Here is a 21404-nt window from a genome sequence, read left to right as displayed (position 1 = left end):
TTTGAGAAAAACACAGATTAAGTGGCTCCTACATGAATGTTTCTTCACCAAGGAAACCAGGGGAAACGCATTTTGAATCCAGTGGCAGGATGGCCACCGGGCCTCTCGAAGGAGGTTGTGGGGATCACCTTCTGATTTATGGGTCCTTCAACTACCTGAAACCCTCGTTGGAGGAAGTTCAGTGACATAAAATGGAGTTCCTAAGTGGGATACGCTGCTCGATATAGCCTAATAGAGACTGGAATGGGCTGGAATCCCAAATCGGCACCAGCAACAGGAATGCCATGGCAAGCTCGGTTCTTAACATGGACCGAAATACATCTCTGTTGAAAGTGGGACTCACATCAGGACCAATGACAGAGGGTGGGCTTTGCCTGAAGTCCACTAACGCATGCTTATAAACATAAAATCTTGAATGCCCCAAGAGTGAACTGATAAAACTGGCACCTTTGAAAGTATTCACAGGCAGCTCATTAAGTCCACACTGCTCACGTATTAATTCCTGTTAATTGCTTTACTGGGGCTTCAGATGAGAAGACCTTGTTAGTATGGATTTAGTCCTCAAAGATAATTTGGTCCAGGAAGTCTTCTCAGTGGTAGTATGGACAAACACACACACACACACACACACACTTCTGGCTGAAAGTCCACGAAATCCTTCAAAACCACATAACCTCTCCATTTTGACAGTACATGGTTATTCATCAACAACCCCTTTCTCATCTGAACATGTTTTATAATCACCAACAGAAAGAAAACAATCATCAGACAATATACCATCTCTCCTTTCAACAAGTCATTTTTCTTTACAAATAATAAAGAAAAAGAAACAGAATATGTTCTTCCATAACCAGTCTTCTCCATCCTCTCTTGCCCCTCGCCAACCAGCACAAAAGAAAATACAAAACTGATTCATTAGAACCAGAGCAGCAGTGCAGCCGTTGGCCGGATCGCTGTTTATGTCTATAATGCTCGCTGCTAAAACAGGAAGCTCTAAAAATCACTCAACCATTATTTCTCTCGGAGGCACTTTCAGATTGATAGTCTTCTGTCCCCACCAAAAAGGGCTGCCTCAATCCAAAGCAAGCCGGCTGGCAAGGAAGGGGTTTGGGGGAGGGGTGGTGGAGAGAAGTCCAGCTTCTGCCCATCAGTTCTTAAATACTGTTCGTATAAATAACATCAATTTTAAAAAGCTGCCCAACACCATCAGCAATGCCTGGCACTTCGTTAAATCAGCAAGAAAACCATGAAGAGATCAATTGCAAAGCTACGTGCTCCAGGCACAAGCAGTTTTCCAGAAAGCTCTCCTCTTTGCCATGACACCAAGCGGGACAGGGACTGCTGGGTGGTGGTTTGGGGGAGGCGTGGAAAGCAACTTGCTTTGAGAAAGTGTTTTTACTCTTTTACGGGCAAGTTGAAACAGAATGAGAAAGCTGATCTCTAGAGATGAATTTACATCAGATCATGGGCACTAGCTTTCGCCCTGCCATCGAAAGGCATTATTTGCTAGGGCTGCCAGAGACCGCGGGTATCAGAGACTGGGTCTTTTCCCATCCATATTTGCCCACACCGAAGTCTGAAAACAGATTTCAGTACATATATAATTTTAAAATGTAGATCAATAGCAACCCAAAGGAGGGGGAAAATGGGAGAGTTGATTTTAACACAACTCTCCTCTTTTCTTTGTATTCTCTCCAGGAGACCTGACTGCCAGCTCATTATCTTGAATGTTATCCATGAAACAACACTGAGATTGTCAGATGAATTTTCCTCCCCCTATGACTTGGATCCTGTGATAATACTGTGAGTCATTCAGACCATTTCTCAGTAGTGACCACTCCATACAGACACGTCTCTGCTTAGAATACCGGTACACTCTATCCTTTTCTACATGTACCTTTCCTTCAACCATAGTCTATCACTCATCTGAGAGGCAGCCTCCCCACACTGTTCCCCGAATAACATAAAATACCTTAAGAATGAAAATGCCTTACGTAACAAACATTACACAAATATGCAATAACCCCGATTGTGACAGCGTAAATATTATGTCTGGGAAGACATCCACAGCAAGAACGTAAGGAAGGAATTTCATTTTATAAAAGAGTTGGGAAGGGTACTTGTTTGAAAGTGGGCAAGATTAAAGTTGCCAGGGAGATCAGCATAAATACAAATGTCCATCAAGAAATTAACCCCAGTCCTAACGGATGGGGGAGCACGTGCCCTCTCTGGGCTGGTTGTGGAATTCGAGGTGCAGGTCTGCAGCTGGGGGGCCAGGCAGTCACTAGAGAGGAGGCTGCCCCTTCGATGACAAGACAAGCCCTTCTCCTTTGCAAGGGACCATATGCGTGCACACCTGATGGCCTCTCAAAGGTCTGGACCAGGGGTTTGACTGGGATCTGTTTTCCTAATTATACACACCAGGTCCTGGCTATAATAAAAGCAGGTGTAACCAAAACAGCACAGGGTGCAAGAAGAATGTCTAACTCATTTGTTCGTGTATTTCCTCATTTTCCAGTTATCTACAATGTGCAGCACGGCGCTAGACGGGCCCACCATAGTCAAGGCAAAGATCCAGATTCAGAGATTCTTGGCTTGGCGGGTCCATGGATCCCCAGAAGGTCCATAAACAAGCTTCAGCGGCCCTGAAAACTGAAATTGTACAAGAAACTGTGTGTGTAAGTGCACGTGTGCATTTTTTTCCCCCCGGGGAGAAGACTTCCAAGGATTTTCAAAATTATTCATGACGTTCCCAAAGATTAAAAATCATAGTCTTAGGAAAATCAGAAGGACATTTGCAGTGCATTCTCTTCCCCCATTTACGATGCGGTAGATAATACGGTCTGGTAGATTTCCTCTTTGGTTCTAAAATGAATTAACTAAGGCCATAATCCCTGATTGATCGATTCCTTTACAGCTGATTAAGTACTCCAATAGCGACGGGAGCTCGCACAGATTTCACTGCTAAAGTTTCTTCAACGTCTCTCGGCTGCAGCCATGATACACTTTCTTGTAACTGAAAATACCCGTAGCACCTGCCCCAATGACAGATGTCAGCTGATGTCAGCTGCTGCTAACAATCTCACCTCTTGATCCTGAACTGTGATTTTCTGGAGGTAAGGGATAGTCCCAGGACGTGTGTTTAAGTGTGAATTATTCTGAACAAGAACCAGTGTGCTCCGCGTCAGCTCCCCTCTTCTGGGAGCTGCTATCTCTTCTTCCATTGTAAAGGAACGGTTGATCTATATGGAGACACTGAATCAAAGGGAGAAAATTCCCAGGGGGAGATAGCCCTGAAGGAGAGATTTAAATTGTCAGGGCCAGAAAGGAGGGAAGGAAAGGAAAGGAAGGAGGAAGGTTCAGACTGCTGAAGGCTTCACCAATACTTTTTAGGGGCCAGTGTTGTCAGCAAGGCCGTAAAAGCCGGATGGGCAGGTTTTCCCACTTGCAGGCTGAACCCGAGGTTAGGAGCTGTGGTCCTGGACATCAGCCAGCACCCAGACAGATTGGTTTTGTCGAACAGAGAAAAACCCTTCCATGTTCAACCTCTGGCAATTTCTACGAGGTTTTACAATCCCCAGGGACTGGCAGCTGAGACAAGAAAAGGGAGTTTCTTTTTCTACTCTTTATTTGGAACTGAGCAACAGGCCCCTTTGAGAATCCATCAGACCAGTGGCTTTTGACAGAATGGGAAATTGGCACTGAAATGTTCGGTGAGCCAACAGCCAGGACCTTCTCGGCCCCTGGGTGGTGTGTTGATGCCAATGTCATATTTTCAGACACATTTTCAAAACCAGAAAACAAACTAGTGGATAGTCTTAAGATCACTTAATAAAACGTTATGAAACTTTTAAAGGACAAGATTCAGTGAGGCAGATTAAGACTAATTGTTAAAATGAGTGAGAGTCATCTGCTGTCTTCGTAATGGGAAGGAAATTGCAAAAAAAAAAAAAAAACCAAAACAAAACAAAACAAAAAACCTGGCAGGCTTTGATGTTGACACTTAGACTTGAAAGCGTGAAATCAAGTTGTATTCTACCACTATGGGGAGAAATTATGAGAGAGTCAGACTGGGCCTTTTGATGGCTCGTTTTTTCTTGTAGTCCTAACCAGAAAAAAGAGAATCATTCAAGACTGACAATATACACAGCAACTGTAATCGGGCAAAACATTCATTTCGGGGTTCCTCTGTTTTGGATCGCTTATTATCATGCGTGGGAAGCAGAGACTGCTCAAAACAGATATTGTCCATATATGGAGTGTTTCAATTAATTTTCTCGTTCCAGGTTATCAGAAGACAGCCCAGCCTTGGGTGCAGTTATTTCACTCTGCAAACTCAAGGGCATCCTGGCACGAATCAGGCAGCCAAAGGCAAACACTCCACACCTTGGGGAAACGGTTCCTTGTTACCCAAGTAAACACGAGCTTCTCTTAGTCACCCACTTGAAACAGACATGGCCAGTGAGGGGCGAGAAACGCCAGAAAAGAAAGCAGGCTGCTTTCAAAATTTCACTCTTTATCATCACCGACCTCCTGGGCCTTGCCAAAAAGCCACTACCGCACTTCTTATGGGAAAATGGCATGGGTCATTAAAGAGCTTCCAAAACTTCCATAACCAAAACCTGACCCGTAGACCCACATAGATGCATATGATGATAATATAACTTCCTCTGGAAATGCAACTAAATGATACTCAGCTGTGGCTTCCTAAGAACAGAAATCCACAGGAATTGACCTGAGATGGTTACGAGGCTGGAAGGCACGGACCAGGCAGTAGGGCCTTTGTTTTTTATTGGCTTCTACTCATCTGAAGCCTTCAAGACGTTTTCTAAACACACATCTCTGAATCGTAATGGGAATTCCATTTACTGAAAGGTGGGGACTTTTAATATAACAAGTGAACCCATAGAATGACTTGTGCCTTTATACCTTATAGCACCATTCATGCTTTCAATAAGTGGGTGTAATTTTCTTGGTATTACCCTATTATTAACATAGTGCTATGAACAAATATTTTCAATCACGTTATAAGTTTTTTACAATTTTCTCTACCTTTGATTCTATTTCGAAAATTCCCCGGACAGCTAGGATAGCACAAAAACAATAGCGCAAAGAAGCAGCATGCCTTTGCCCCCATTCCTCTTTGACTAATCAAATTCCCCCAAAACACAGACTTTCTTATATTTTTAAATGCCTTTATACAGACTAATGATTACTCTTATGTTCAAATGTCCATTGGTTGTACTTTTACTTTTTTTAATACAAGAGTCAGCTACTGTTATCTAGGTTACCACGTCTTTTCTATTATACTCAAAATAACTTTTATTCCTAAGCTTATTCAATACTATATTACAAAAATGAGATTTTCAAAACAAACTATATTACCTCCTTCAGTTAAACTACTACTACTTATTGCTATTTGTAAAATAGGACTAAGGTTCTTACAATACAAAGAAAACACAATATTTGAAAATAACTGGAAACCGGAGGAGATTACAATATGCCAAGATTCCTCTTTCTGCTCTAATACTTTGATAACGGGCACAGAAAAAGAAAACTACACATAGAACTTCACTGATGCAATCATTCCTCTGGAGAATCCAGTCTTTAATATTATTAGTACCTAAAATACTAATAAGGCATCCAAATTACATACAGGAAGGTCAGTCACATTGCCATCAAATTCACCAAGCCAGAATGTTACTATTTCTTCATATTTTACCATAAAAAATGCTTCCTTGAAACACATTTCAATCATCATCCACTATACAGCCCTTAAAATTATTAGAAGTGATCATTTGAAACTCTGTCACTTGTCAAAGGTAACACATGGACCCTAAGTTAAAGGTTTCCAGTAAAGAGATATCTGAAAATTATCAAAGAGAACCCCAGTTGTATGATCTTAGTTTCCATGACGGTAAGTTTTATATTTTTACATTTTAGAAAAGATCTGAGAGGTTTCCTTGAAATTCACAATTCATGTTTTGCTTGCTCCAAATCAGTCTTAAACCAATTCCATAATAGAAAGCAATAGCGTAAAGCCAGACTCTGTTAAAAACATTAAATTTTAAATAAAAAGCTGATGTAGCAATAATAACGGGAAGAAATGACTGTGTTTCTAGGGAATCCCATCACAGAAACTTCTAGATGTTTTGAAATCTGGGTTTGTTGCTATGTAAATACTGGGTATTTCAAGTTCAGTTCTGACAGATACATACCTCTTCCACTCCGACCGACAAACCTGAGGTCATTGAATCTCGCGACTTGGTTTTTCATGGCCGCTGTTGCATTTCTCAGTTCGGCTGAGTAGTTTTCATCATTGCCTGCCATCACAGTGACCAGAGTGCCATCTGGAACGTCCCCCAGTGCCACCACCTAGACACCAGACATCAGGCATGTTAGAAACTTTGATGTCATTTGCATAATTATTCTAAAATTGAATGTATATTAAGTGATGCTTTTTAGTTTGCGAAGGAATAACAGTCATAAATTAAGCAAAACAACAGAAAAGTTCTTAATGGGAAGATTTACTTTAAATTCCACTATGCAAAATTATAAATGTTTAAAGAATAAAACATTCACCTAGTGAAGCCACATAAGGTCACAGAGCAGAGTTGGAATAACACTCACTATAGCAAGGACTTTGAAAAGCTATGCCTTCTCACGAATACAATCATCTCTTAATTCTTCATATTTGAGAAACAGAATGTCTTGCTTTTTATAAGTTTATAACCTAACCCATCTTTCATTTGTCTAGACCTCCACCGACAGGCCGAATAGGGCGGGTTTTGCCTTTCAGGTGTTTAAACTTACTTCTGCTAAAATTAAATTTGATTGCTACCACTGAATTGCTGACGATTCTTGAATGACTTAAACTCTCCCTTCACAATTAGTGCATCCTTGTTGCCCCTACTCGCTTCTACTATCTTGATTCTCACTAGCAGTGAATTCTGGTACGCAAGAGAAAAAAATCAGAAACGTGCCCTTCGCTTAACACTAACTACAAAATCAACAGACCTCAGAGAAGAGGGCTGCTCACTTTGATGCGCTCCTCTGAATTCAGGATCGGAACTATGTCGCATTTTTATATCTGTGAGTCCCAGAGATGTGTTAACTTGGGACCTTATAGATGACTGAGGTTTTCTCCAAACCCAGTTGATCTTGAAGAAGAATTCCTTCAATGTAACTGAATGGGAATGGATTTCCATCAGGACTACTAAAGTAAACCAGTAAATACATATTTTTTGACACTTAGGTTAAAAAAAAAAAAAAAGCAGCAATTTCAAGGTAAAATGCTTTAAAGAGCATGGCCCGAAGATGCTTCATGCAGTAGTATCCATTTCTTGATCATCATTTGACCTTTCTAGAAACTATTTTCTTGATCAAAACATTTATTCTTAGCTATAGTTCCATTGTTTCTGTTTTTTAAGGTAGTTGTAGAATTTCAAATAGAGATGCCCCAAGTTCTACTTATTCCTATCACTTGTGATACCCCTTATGGTACTTTCTCAGTCACTAGTGAAATGTGGGCTCATCATTCCAATTATATAATCGTTTTGGGGGTTTTAGTTTTGAGCTGTGATAAGAAAGCATTCTACAGTGATTAGTCCTCCTTCTGTTTTCCACCTCCCCATTTTTACCTAATATTTGCTACATAATTTGGGGGGGGTAACACCTATACTTCAGTCCTCTTTTTCTGTCTGTAAATAAGGCTGCCATAGGCTCCCTTGTATGATACAAAAGCCACGTTTCTCTAAATTCCCATCTTCATTGCCTGCTTAGTCATCACCCTTTCTCTGTGTCATCCAGATGACCATCTAGTGTTTTTATTCCCGAGGAGGCTGTGGCTCTTGGATTCTAAGGAGTACGATGGGGAAAATGAACCAACTCACTATAAGGGGTGGACGTACTTCCAACCCCAGGAGTACACCAGGAGAATCAATTCTCACAGCAATAGGTAGGCATGTTCTTCATCTATTTTATCCAACTTGCACTCTTACCTTTCTTTCCATCCAAATGGCCATGTTTTCTATAAAGGAAATTTAAAAACACAGCTATTTCTTCCCCAAGCACCCTCTAATTAGGTATTTAGAGCCCATTATTAGTACGTTTGTTGCTGTTTAGTTAAGAGCAGTAATATGACAATTCCCTTTTGTTTCAAAAACATTACTGAAATAAATCTCCTTGATCAGTTACTTAGTTACTGTTACCGTTTTTTCTATTCCCATAAAATATACTTACTTTATTCTGCTTTTCTCAGTCTCTTAAAAATCCCCCCTCCTTTTTTTCCCCACTGTTTTCACTTCCCTCTGTAAAATTAGCTCACAATGTTGAAATGTCCTCCTTGAAAACATATTTTTACTCCCTTTTCCCCATCTCCCTGTGATGACCTGGCATCTCTATTTTAATTCCACATTCAGTAAGCATACAGGGACCGGATCAACCACATGGTTTTCCAACTGAATAAGTCATTGTTGGTTAAATAGGTTAAAATAAATAAATCTTGTTTTATAACTACCAAATGTTTTCTAAATCACCTTCATCCTACTGGCCCCTCTCACAGGCTCCATGACTGTGCCTCACTCATCTTTCCAAAACGATCCTCGTCAGTAATACGGCAAATTCATGAGGCCAACACGAAATAGAAACAAATAGTAAAATAATCATGGTGGCTAAACAAGAAAATGCTGTTGATGTTGGAATTTAAGACTAAACAAATCAGGAGTTTAACTCCTTCTTTTCCCTTTTTTTAAACTGTAGCAGGAGTCAAAGGTATTTCGGGGCTCAAAGATCATTTACTTGGCCTTTTATCGATTTTTCATGGTGGGGGAAGGGAAAGAATATTAAATCCAGGAATATTACATTAATAAAGTATATCATCTAATTATTAGCAAGCATTCTTAGACTAGGAAAAAAGAATTTAAATTTAAAACTAACGTGTCTATTAATTTGATACAGATTTGATCTTTGATAGGCAATATGCAGAGATTTTTGAAAAAAAATCTAACTTCAAACAGAGAAAAAGAAGCAACTGGAATGAAAAGCTATAAACAATAGGTAAGGAAACACAAACATTTACATTTTAACACAGACCAAACAGACAAGAAGGGACTTGCTGGCCAAAGGATATCTCATTTTTTTTTTTTACTTCTCTGTTTTTAAAGTATCAGGAAGTTGGGCAAAATATCAAGTGTTGTCTATGTTACAGAACCTTCCCACACTGCTCTTGGTCGGCCTGTTCACAGTTCAAACTGGCATTTTAAACTAACTCTAATTAGGTTGAAATTACAGTCACAATTCATTTATTTCAAATCCCTTAATTTTCCAGTGTTATAAAGAAAGCTGTGGGGTGGAACTTAACATTCAGCTGAGATGATATTTAATGCATAGCTAGGGGACCACGATCTTGCTGACACAAACGTTACTTATTTCTTTCCTATGAAAAGAATATTACTATCAGTGCCCAAGGCCTCTGAACTGGCTGAAGGCGTGTTTATGCCTTTGGACTCTGGCGTACCAGGGCCTAAATGAACTTTAATATTATAGTCTTACAAAATATATCCTAAGTCATCCAAACAGCTTTTTTGGCTGCTTCTGTAAATAACGGGTAACAGTAGCAAATTTAAGATTTTCTCGGTAGCAAAATAATGGATCTCTTCTAGGCTGAAAAATAAAGGTGTTTCGTGGGAGAAGGTGGGGGGCACTCTGGGGTCCAGGATAAGCAATTAGGATGACTGTAATCTATTTTAAGGAAAATTCATAACTTGAAATCTCCCTTTAGTTTCAAAGATTAAAGCTGGGGATTTACACGTATTCAGAAGACTCTTAAAGAATCACTTCAATGCTCTTTTCATCAATATCATCAGACTTTATCACTGTTTTTCATTTTCTCCTCCTTAATACAGGGAATGTAATAATTCTTTACTGATTAACTTCTTAAAGAGATTGTCTGAAGCTTATATAAGATCAAAATTTTAAAGTAATAATTTCTATAGAAACTGCTTGGGAGGTAGGTGGTGGCAGATGAGTACAGACTGGATTCAGGGACACACAGTGAATGAATCAAGCCGGATACAGTCACTTTTTTCAAGTTTAGCTTGCTTTATCCCTAATCTGCGCCTGTTGCCTCCCTGGAAATTTTGCCTGCCTCCTTCCGTTATGCAAAGAGCAGGTCTCCTTCCGAAAAAGGTCCCTCTTTATGGGGACGGGAGTGGTGACAGATTATTCATCGAGTGGTCTGATTCCTGTCCTTGCCTTTGCCCCAAATGTTCTCAAGACCCACTTGAACTTTTCTCAAGAGATCTATACCTTGATCTTTAACCTAGAAACTATCACTCAGTAAAACAGATTTTTTTTTAAAGTGAATTGTCAAAAGTCATTTTAAAACGGAAACTTCTATGGTTATTAAGATTTCCGCTAAAAGGAATTCCCTGATGGCTCATGAAAACAATTTATATGATTTTTTTTCATTCTTTTAGAAGAAAATAAATACTTTCATGTGGTGGCTTGAGAAACGACATCGCTTTAACTTCTGAAGATTCTCGCTTAATCACTTAGTGCTTGGGGTGTGGGTCCCTAGTAGAGGAGGAGAGATACAGAAGAGACTTGATTTATCCCAAAGGAAGCCACAGATCCCTAAGAACCCACACCCTTGGCGTGTCCAGAGCACCTGGTCTTAAAGGACCCTTTAGTTGATTATCAGCTTGTCTCCTCCCCTCTGTACTTATCTGAAAGTGACCCCAGGGCCCATCCCTGTCAGGTCCTCTGGAACTGAGGGAGAGCTGAGGAGGTCTGCCTGCTGAGTCTGTTTATGTAAAGGGATTAGAGTGATTTCAAATTGAAATGGGCTCCTAACCCAAACCTACAGAGCTGGAGGAAGGAACAGGAAAGCATCGAGTGGCTGCTCAAACTTATCCTCATTTTCATCCCCCTCAAAAACTCCTGCTTTCAGAAAACGGAGGCAATTCTACAGACACAGACAATTGCACTTTTGTTTTGTTGTTGTTTGTTTTAGAAATCATAATCTAAGTTTGGAAGGTATGTAAAGCTTAAAAATAAAGAACTCTGACAGTACTTTTTTTAAAAAGTGAACATTATTCATTGTAACTAACTCAAGATCCAGCGCAGACTTGGAACCATAAAAAGCTTATATTAAATTAATCGCCCCTTAAGGGGACAATTATTTAAGCAGATTTTTTTTTTTTTTTAAGAAAAAAGAGTAGCTGATCTTTACAGCTTCCCCCCCCCCCACCTGCTTTCCTTAGTCCCTGCAATGAACCGGAAATGACTGCACTGATTGTATTTAAAAGCCTGTCCCTTCTTCAACTCACCCAAGGCAGAAGAACTGAATCCCCACCGCCGAAATGCAATGTCTACTGTTTGCTGCCAGGGTGGCGGTGGTTGTCCAAAAACGCCCGGGGTTGTTTATGTATCCCCTTTGAAGGCCAAGGTTTTTATAGGGAGCTCAAAGCTAGGGCAAGATCAAGGGTGAAAAGTGAACGGGGACCTCTCAAGCTGCTCGGCTGAAGTCACCCGGTCCACACCGCCCCTCCTCAAACAGCAAAGCGGGCGGATTAGACGGCCGTCTCACGCCAGACAGCCTTGCCTCCTTCCGCTGCCCCGGGCTTAAGCTAGGTGAGCCGGCGATAACGTTCAGTAGGGTACCAGGCAAAGAAAGAGCATTCGCTACTTGCGGCTTCTGGCAGGAGCAGCCTAGAAGCTCGAAAAAATTCTTCAGAAAACTTTTGCAAACTTAACTACTCCCGCCGTGGACTTTGAACCTGCTAATTCCTACAGGGCTGTTAAAGAGGGGGTGGAAGTGGAAAGCCTTGACAGTTTTCCTTGTCAGTTTATTTACATTGACCCGAAGGTATAAAAGTATCTCTATTTTATTTCCTGACGTCTCCCTCAGAATGATTTGGGTGTCAAGCCAGAGGCGGGGAGAGAAGCAGAGGAGCCGACAGACAGGCTTGTCCCTGCTGGGTTATAACTTTTCCTACTTTAGATCAAAGCTAAGGACCCCTGCCGGGGAGAGGTCCGGACGGCCCTCAGTGGACGTCTTTGGGGGCATCCTGAGTTTTTCGGCCATCCTTGGAGGCCGCCGCGGCCGGCTAAGGCGGGCCCCTCGAGGGTCGCCACGGCAACGCAGCATCCCCTGTCTCCCGAGCGCAGGAGGATGGACCACAGGCCTCAGCGCCGGCCCCTTTCTAGAACCCGGCCCCGCCTGCCTGGCCGCTGCCCTCCTCGATCTCCCTGGCCTCGACCGGCCTCTGCCTGTCCTCCCTCCACCCGCTCCGGCCCGAGTACCTTGAAAGCGATGGGCAGGGTCTTGTTGCAACGCCAGTGCGTGGGCAGCACAGAGCACAGGAAGTTGGGGCTGTCGGTGCGCACCAGCTCGCCCGGGTGGTCGGCCAGCACCTCCACCATGCTGCGGTCGCCGCTCCTCAGCTTGCCGGCCAGGGCGGCGCCGGCGTCCGGGGCGCCCAGCGGCAGCGCCTCGCTCATCTTGCCCGGGCTCAGCGCGGTGGAAGGCGGCGTGAAGCGGCGGCTCGTGCTGGCATCTACGGGGATACGCATCACAACAAGCCGATTGAGTTAGGACCCTGCAAACAGCTCCTACCAGACGGCGACAGGGGCGCGGATCTTCAGCAAGCAGCTCCCGGGAGACCAACATACAAGTTCAGGGAGCTTTATTGCTGTGGGGTGGCTGGGGAAGGGGGCAGACTAAGTTACTAAGAGTCCAGGAGGGGGAAGATTCTAGTTTTGCCGATCGGCCTCAGACCCACGCAGGACTCTTTAGCAACCGACCGCTCAGTGCTTTAAAAAGTGGGCGACCAGAATCCAAAGTCAAGTGCCAAGGGAGACTATCTTCTTCTGAGTCTTGCTTTGAGAGTTTTAAGTTCAGTCTTTGGCTGTTACCAAAGTTCCCAGAGGCAAAATTCCCATACACTTCCTAAAATATTTACGCGGAGAGCAAAAGGACCAGCAAATACATAATTTGGAAGTTCCAGTAGTCAATTGCCTGTCAGATTTTTCCCAGGTGAGTTTTGTCTAAAGTCCAACACAACAGAAAATACACGAGGAGTGTCTTCCAAATACGGCGCCACTTTTTATCATGCAACACTGGCTTCGGTCCTCAAAAGCAAGAGCTGAGACTTCCAAAGGTCCTGCTTCTAATGTATGTGCACATATATATATATGTAAATATATACATATGCTCTACTTCATAACATATTTACAATACAATCTGTAGAGAATTTAAACACAACAGAAATCCATTAATGTTCGCTGCAGGTTTTTTTTTTTTTTTTCTTTTTAAGTAGCCTTGAAACTCAGCTTCAGTAGTTGGAGAAGGGCTGGGCGAGAAGTACTTGTCATGTTCTCAATAAATTCTGGCAAAATGCTCAGTTCGGAAAATTCAGCTTTTCAAAGAAAAGCTAATCTTAAAAAAAAAAAAAAAAAGTCCAAGTCAATGACACCTAGAGTTCAGCTCTCCACATCTGAGAACTCGGGTTTGGGGATGTTGGTCAAGTTTGCGGCTGGTCCTGTGGTTTGGTGGGAGGTGAACAGCAGCCGAGTCACACGCACGCAGGCACGCACTCTTCGGAAGCCAGCCGCTGTCTGCATCGACTGCGGTGAGTCAGCCCCGACTTGGGCAGTAGCGAGATGATCTTCCTCCAACGTCGCCCCAGCGTCGGCCGGTTAACTACTCAGACGCGCCAATACCCACGATCACAGCGTAACCGCAGCAGGTGGAGCGGGCCTTGTGAGGAGGCTCCGCAGCGCAGATCGAAACAGACGGGGCGGCTCGAGTTACACAAGCACGCACACACTGCCACGCACACGCAACTTCACCACTCGCCTCGAAGCACAGCGCACTTTCTCCAGCAGTTGCCAAAGGAAACAACCGGGTGAAAGTTCACACCCAGGAAAGAAGTTGAACCATCCAGCCAAGAAACCAGTTCATTCAAAAGTAAGAAAGAAAGAAGAAAAATAAAAATCGAAGCTCCGACGCGGGTCAAGGAGAAACGGCAAAGACTGACTTTCTTCTCGTGTCCCCAGGAGCCCCGGGAAGAGGTGCCTGCCGGCGCAGGGCCGGGCAGCGTGGTGCCCTGGCTGGGTCAGGCCGCGGGGCGCCCGTCCTGCCTGCGCCCGCTGGCTCTATGAATGAGAGTGCCTGGAAATGAACGTGCTTTTACTGTAAGCCCGGCCCGAGGAATTCCATTCCCTCAGCTCGTTTGCATAGGGGCGGCCGCTGGCCAATCACAGGCCTTTCCGGTATCAGCCAGGGCGCGGCTCGCGGCCGCGGGCTCCTGGAATTGGCCCGCGCGCCCCCGCTGCCGCCGCGCGCTACTGTACGCAGCCGGGGTGGAGAGTCCACCGCCGCTGCTGCCACCCGGCGTTCCCCGCGCATCCGCATCCACGCACACACACGAACACACGCACACGCTCCCACGCTCGCCCCCAGGCCCCGCCCCGGTGCGGACCGCGGCCCTACGGCTTTGCGCACACGGGGGGTTGTGTGGCCGCCTGCTTTGGGGCTGCAGTGAACGGCCTCGCCAGGGGCGGCCGCGGTCCAGGGACCGAGGAGGTGGAGAAGAGGAGGCCTGCCGGCCTGGGGAGGACTCGGGCAGCTTTCTGAGCCCCGAGCAGCCTGGGACCGGAGACCTGCCGGAGGGAGGCGCCCCGCGAGCCATCGAGATGAATCGGCCGCCGCGAGGCTCCGGAGACCGGGGCCGGATCGGCCAGGCGACCCCAGGCCCTGCACGGCCGCCCGCAGCCGAGACTCTGCTTTCCCGGCGTGGATGGGATTCGGCCGCGAGGGGGCCGGAGGGCCGAGGGCCCGGCCGGGGAGCCGTTCAGCGCGCCCACACGGCCCCGTTGGCAGCTGCGGCGAAGTGGCGCTGATTCACTTAACGAGGCCAGACGGTTGTCGGTCTCCACAACATGGTTTTTGTGTTTTCAGTTTTCTCTCTTGGTTTGTTTTCTTTAATTGGTGTTTTATCGCCGCGGCTGGGCTGCGGATTAATTACGCAGCGCGCCTTACTCAGGTTGATTGAGTTTAGCGGCGAGCAAAGGAGTTTCGTAGTTAGAAAAGACCCCAAAGAACAAGCGACTGGAAAGAAAGTTGAAAGCATCCGCTCGGCTCGCTCCCCATCCTCGGAGCGTCGGCTCCCTCGCTAGGCCCAGGTCGCCCGCGCCCCCCACCCACCTCCGGCTCCCCGGAAACGGGCCCGGCTCCGCTCCCTGCCCGCGCGCGCGAGCCGCCGCGGGTGTTAAACCCACCCCGGCTTTGCGCGCTGGCGGGAACTTCCCCCGCTCCAGTCCCCGCGGCGCCGCGGGCATTTTCGCGGAGCTTAGAGGGGCCACGCCCCCGCCCGGCCGCGGGGCTCCCCCCCTCCGCGCGGAGCCCACCCGCTCCCTCCCTCAGGGAAGGCGCTCACCCACTCCCCCCCGTCGACTACCCGGGCGGGAGTCTCTGGCCCTCCCCCCGTGGGTCCCCTCCCTGCCGCCGGTTCGGACTCTCCTCGGGCTCTGGCGCTGTGGCCTGCCGGAGGCAGGGGCCGTGGCGAGCCAGTCGCGGAGGCCTTTCCGGGCGCCCAGGCAGCTTCCCTCGCCCCACGCCCAAAGAGGCCGGGAGGTGCTGCGAGCCGCGAGCTCAGGGAGGACGCTAGGGGGCAGCAGCCGCCCTCGCTCGCCGCCCCGGGCGCCCAGTGGCCTTGCAGCGCGCCGGGGAACGCCCCCGACGGCGCGGGGCTCTGCCGGCCTTCTCGCGGCCTTTGGGTCTCCTGTACGAACTTCAGTTAGGGAAGAAACGACAGGAAATGACCGCCCAAGCCAGCCTGCACGGCATTCTCGCCCACACATCACCCGCTATACCGGCAGCGCAGCTGGCGGCCAGGGAACCCTCGGACGGGGGTCCTGGCTGTCCCGGCCGGCGCGCGTTAGGGTCTCTTCTCGAAACCCGTTTGCCCGAACCCCGCCGTCGGCCGGTCCCAGGCCGTCGGTGCTGCAGGCGTCCCGGGCGCCCTCCATCCTGCCCGGCTTCTCCCCACGTGGGCCGGTCCCCTCGCGCCCCTCGCTCCGGAAAACCCGGGACGTCTGGGAGCTCCCAGGACCCAGCTGCATTTTGTTTTCATGGGTCTGGGGTCTCAGAAAACGCCTTTGTATTTTTCTTTAAAAGTAATTTTGAAGAAGCCGCATTTCAGGTGTAAAGACCCCAAACGTCCTCTCTCCACCTGGGCCGAGGGATTCCAAATACTGCGCAGTCCCAAACCTCCCTGTCTGCCGCCCCTCCTGCCCGGGGCCACAGTCGCTCTGCGTCCGGGCTCGACGCTGCCCGCTCTAGAGGCGAGTTCGGGCGGAGTGAAATCTTTTTGCTTCAGCTCAAGTGCATTTCCCTAAGAGCCGATCAAGCGCTCCTGGGGGCCGCCTCCAAGTGCATCCCCGTAGACCCCCACGGACGGGGGCTGTGACTCTGGAGATGTAGCGGTCTGGGGTATGCCGCCGCTCGGAAAGGTCAGAGAAGGCTCCTCTGGGGCTGCGACCGTTTGCCTGAAACCCTAAACCCTGCGAGGGGCTGCGGGGCGCACCCCGCGCTGCGGTCTCCCGGGCGGGGATTAAGTTCCCTTAGTAAGGTACAGCGGTAGATGCATCAGGTTTAGCCTTTCAAGGGCAGCGCGCTGCTCAGCTCAGAGTCTCAACCAGTAAATCCCGAGTTCGAACGCAGACACGGATGATAATAGCAAGGAAAGCTTTTGCTGATTTATTCTGAATCGGGCCACCGGGCGTTTGGGGCTCCCCAGACTTTGCGCAGGTTATAACTGCGTTGCGCGGTGCACGCTTGAAAACCAGAAACAAACAACACTGCCCCTCCTTATCGAGGGACTAAAATGAATGCAAAGCAGGCAGCATGGGGCTCAACTAAAGGGTACCCGGAACCCCTTAGTCTGAAGGGCTTTTTACATAGTTTATGAAGTTGAGTAACCATGTACGAAATGAAGAATTCATTTCCACCAGGAGCGCTCATTTAAGGGGCGATATAGAATTTCCCTTCCCCTGCCTCTCTTAAGAGAAAAGGAAAGGAAACATTACAGTATACACTCCTGGTGTTCCCCTGGAATAATACTAAAACCTACTTTTGTCATAATACAATACAAAAAATATAACGAAGTAGTATGTTGGGCGAATGCTATGTGACAGATTCTTCCAAATTTGCTGCATGGGGGAAATTTCAAAAAGGCTCATCAACTGATTGAATGAAATGTAAGTTTTCACAGTGAATTTAAAAAGCAGTATTTGGTTAGTTGGAAGGAAAAAAAAAACAATTTCACCAGAAAACAACAGCTTATTGACATTTTTTTCTACAACTTTAGGTAAATATATAACTATGGGGAGGTCTCAGAAAATATCTAAATATTTCACATTTTTTGCTCTTTCAAAACCCTCTCAAAAATAAATAAGACTCAACCATTCTCTTAAAATCCCCCTCTGTAATATGATATTTCTAAAATTACTTTTCTAAAAATGTAATATTTCTAAAAGAATTACTTCTGCTTTCAGTGACTATTTTAATGAAAATAAAAATACAGAGAACGTATTTTGCTAGTGGTTCTGGACCAAACTGCTTCAGTTTGTACTAATGTCACAGGGAGGGAGAACAATTTTGTTGAAGACTAACATACATGTTAATGTATGTACAATACACACTGTCCAGTTTTCAACATTGGAATTTAATTAAACATCCCCTTCCCCCAGTGGATTTGAGATTATTTCACTTTTGAAGTCTAATAACTTTGCGGACAAGATCCCTTAGTTCTTCCATTATGTCCTTCCTCTATGTGATGACTTCCATGGGATCCTGCAGTTGATATGTGACTATTTCACTAACTTTGTAAATCAATTTACAACTCACAAGTAGCAAACTGAGAAAAAAAAATTTTAAATCTTTAAAAACATTATGGATGCTTAGTAAACATTTTACTCTCACAAAAATTTTGCATTAGCACTGCTATAGCAAAAGTAATAAACTAGGTAATAACACACAGAAGCCAAGCTCTATTTTTTTTTTGTAGAGAGTCATATAGAGTCGTTTAATAATAAACAACAGAATGCACCTGTGGTAAATACTGTAGAACCGAGGGTATCTTTGAAGGTTTCATTGGAACATTTTATATGTTTGACATTTACCATATAGAAAACAGCTTTTAAGTATTTTTGAATCAGCAAAAAAAGTTTTGATTATTTGGTTAATTTATATCGTGAGTTATTTATAGCGATACATGGATAAAATATCATATATGCATATATGAGTGTGCATATTTTGTTAAAAATATAATTTGGAATCTAACATACCATGAACGTCTCTAGATGGATTCATTCCATGTACACATTCTGAAAAAGTAGAAAGTGGGAAAATAAAAATAATTGTATGAATATACTGACAGCAAACACCACATTTACCAAAGTGGATTAATTTAATTGTAATTGGAATCAGTGCCAGTGTAAAAACTAAATCCCCCCTCTCATTTTTTTTGGTAGCTTGTTGCCTCTCACACTCTATTAGCACTGGAGATTTTTATTGCATATTGTCTAGCTTTGGCTCAAAAATAACTTAAAACAGTAAATCATTATATAAAAAATGAACTGTTACCTAGGCATATGATTTCTACGTACCTTTGACCAATGTTTTTCATTGCTAGGTAATACTGAATCTTTATCTTTCATAGCATCACCTCTTTCAAGCTCTATATGTGATGCAAATGTGATTATTTAATGAACATTAAAAATCCATTTGGAGAATGTAGGGATGGATCACAATTCATAGTGAAATTAAAACCAAACCCTAACTTAATACAAGAACATTTAAAAATCTGTAACATGCTAGAAGCTAAATGCAAGAAGTAAAAATATGAATAGTTTTCAAAGTGATAAAAACAAACAATTTGGAATACACCTTCTAAAAGAAACAAACTAGTAGATAAATGTTATGATCATTTACTTCCAATGATAGGACATTTTAGAAATATTCCCTCTTTGCTTGATTTCCTTTCCCTTTGCTAGGAGGGCAGATTATTTATATGGAAAGCTTTCATTCTTAAAGTAACAGATGATATCAACCATTTTTGAAAATATTTGTCATATGATAATTTCCATATATGAATCACTATATACCGCTGCATGTCCAGTTACAGGTAAAGTCACAGGTAGATCCATTAAGCAAAGCCATATGAAGCTATTTCTCTTTCCCTTGAATATCTATGTATAATGTTCTGAATGTGAAATTATTCCATCAGCCTTGTATATTGATAATGGTCAGCACTGAATGATTAATGTGGAGGAAATAGCCTTTTTCAAAGCCTTAGGATTTGAGCATTTCAAATACTGCAGACCTAAAGCTTTCAACTCCACTGCACAATATTAGTATAACATAGCTTAAATAAAACCTTTAAAACTAAGAAAGGAGGTAATTATTTCAGATTTCTGGATGCTGTTTGAATAGGCAGGAGAACAAGATTTTCAGCTCCTTAGTCTTATATTTTTGCCAAAGCAAAAAGGGCAACTAAAATGATAAGGGGTTCTGAAGGACTGCCCTATGATAAAAAATTAAAGGAATTCAGTATGTGTAGTCTTAAAGGAGCATCCTTAAAACACACACATACACACACACACAAACACACACACATACACACACAAGATTGTGGTTTACAAGTACATAAAGTGACTCCATAAAGATTTTTAAAAAACAGAGCAGGGAAAGAATTATTTGCACTAATAATGAATGATGAGGCAAAAAATAACAAATGTACCCGGAAGTTAGTAAGTTTAGTTTTAATAGGCATGGGGGTCGGGGGAAATCCACAACAGTAAGATTGACCAGGCAGCTGAGTTTATACTAAAGAGACCCAACAAAACTAACCACTCTGGAAATTCTCTCTTGAGACCGCGAGGAGCCTTTCCATGTCTGAGCCTGAGAAATATGAGAAGCAGAGTGGAAAGGCAAGTGTTTTGTCTACACACCTAATATTTCAGTGATTCTGAGAGAAGAGCCAAGATTTTTTTTCTAAACCTAAAAGCAAAGGCAGAAGTAGTGGATTTTGAAAGGTGTGCATGCGGTCTGTTGAAAGCTTTCTTAGTTTGCCCTGTGTCAGTAGCTTTGAGGACACGCCATTAAGCTGGGGGGTGTTGGAGGGAAGAGAGAAGGGATGGGTGTCTGTACATGAAGTCATACCTGTAAAGATTTGTAATGATTTGCCCAAGGAGTTGTTAAAGGTGCTAGAACCTGAACTGTAAGAGAGGGAAGGTCTTGGATGTTCATGACGGTGAGAGCTGACTCCGGCGAGCACATCCTTCCACTCTCTCCATTGAATGCTGCTGTATGCCAGGCCATGGCCAAAATGCTTTCGCATACCTCGTCCAGTTGATTCCTTGCAACAATGCCATTACCACCCCATTTTACAGACCAGGAACCTTACACTTGGAGAGTTTAGGAAACCTGCCCAAAGTTGCTTCACGCTTGATCTCTGTGTACACACACACACACACACACACATCCCCACATATGGGTCCACACACATCCCCACATATGGGTCCACACACATGATGAGCTGTTTCTTTTAGACCACAACTATGTATTTTTATCGGTGTCCTTTGTAGCCTTCTGAAAAATTAACTCTGATCTCATCTTTCACTTTTATCCCCTGGTCTCAAGGTCTCCATCAGAAAATAGCCCTGAAATTCTTTACCCTGCAAAATCTCAAATATTTAGGAGTCATATCTGAGGTTATTTCTGGCCATCTACAAAGTTTGAGGAGCAGGTCAGGGTCCCTTTGGCCAATAAGTGAGAGCGATGGAGTGTCAGACTGCTGATGGACACGTGTGTAGGGTGCAGGGAGCTGATGGGAGGAGGCACAGGGCTTGGCACCACCTGGTGGGCTCTGGGAAGACTTCTCTCCTGGTTAGAGGTGATATTTGATTTGACCCTTGGAGGTCGTGTAGATTTTCACCAGGTGCTTGGGAGGGTGGGAGGAAAGGCTTAGGGTGGGGAGTGGGGAGAGAAGCCTTTCCAGGCAGAAGGATGAGCCTGAGAAAGGCATGGATGAAGTTATGACACAAACCCACAGTACAGCTGGAGCATAGGCTGGGGATCAGGTTGGGGAGTGGCAGCTCGTAAATGACACGACGCCGGCAGACGTGAACGCAGGTCAGAGGCAGCTTACACAGCCTAAAGAAATCTGAACTTCAACATGAGGGCAGTGGGCTCTATCAGAGCCTTGAAATCTGGGAAATAACATAACGAATACATATTTTAGGAAAATAAATCTGTCGGAGGTGGATAGGTGAATTAGAGAGGGCAGAGAAGGAGTAGGAAAGCTACAGCCTTGCCAGGCAAGGACTCATGAGCA

The 21404-nt window shown here is 44.7% G+C and overlaps 1 protein-coding gene across 1 annotated transcript in view; it reads right to left on the bottom strand.

The window, feature by feature from the left end:
- Positions 1-13246, bottom strand: part of RUNX1 (RUNX family transcription factor 1) — an 88499-nt gene extending 75253 nt beyond the window's left edge. The window contains exons 1-2 of the mRNA XM_030880839.3: positions 12307-13246; positions 6219-6375 (exon numbers count right to left, since the gene is read on the bottom strand). Of these exons, the coding sequence (XP_030736699.2) occupies positions 6219-6375; positions 12307-12576 (427 nt within the window). The 5' untranslated portion in view covers positions 12577-13246. The remainder of the gene's footprint in view (positions 1-6218; positions 6376-12306) is intronic.
- Positions 13247-21404: the final 8158 nt, after the last annotated feature.

The sequence above is a fragment of the Globicephala melas genome, chromosome 4 (assembly GCF_963455315.2).
Source record: "Globicephala melas chromosome 4, mGloMel1.2, whole genome shotgun sequence".
Taxonomy (NCBI): domain Eukaryota; kingdom Metazoa; phylum Chordata; class Mammalia; order Artiodactyla; family Delphinidae; genus Globicephala; species Globicephala melas.
Note: the sequence above shows the minus strand (reverse complement) of the source record. Positions and strands in the feature narration are given on the sequence as shown.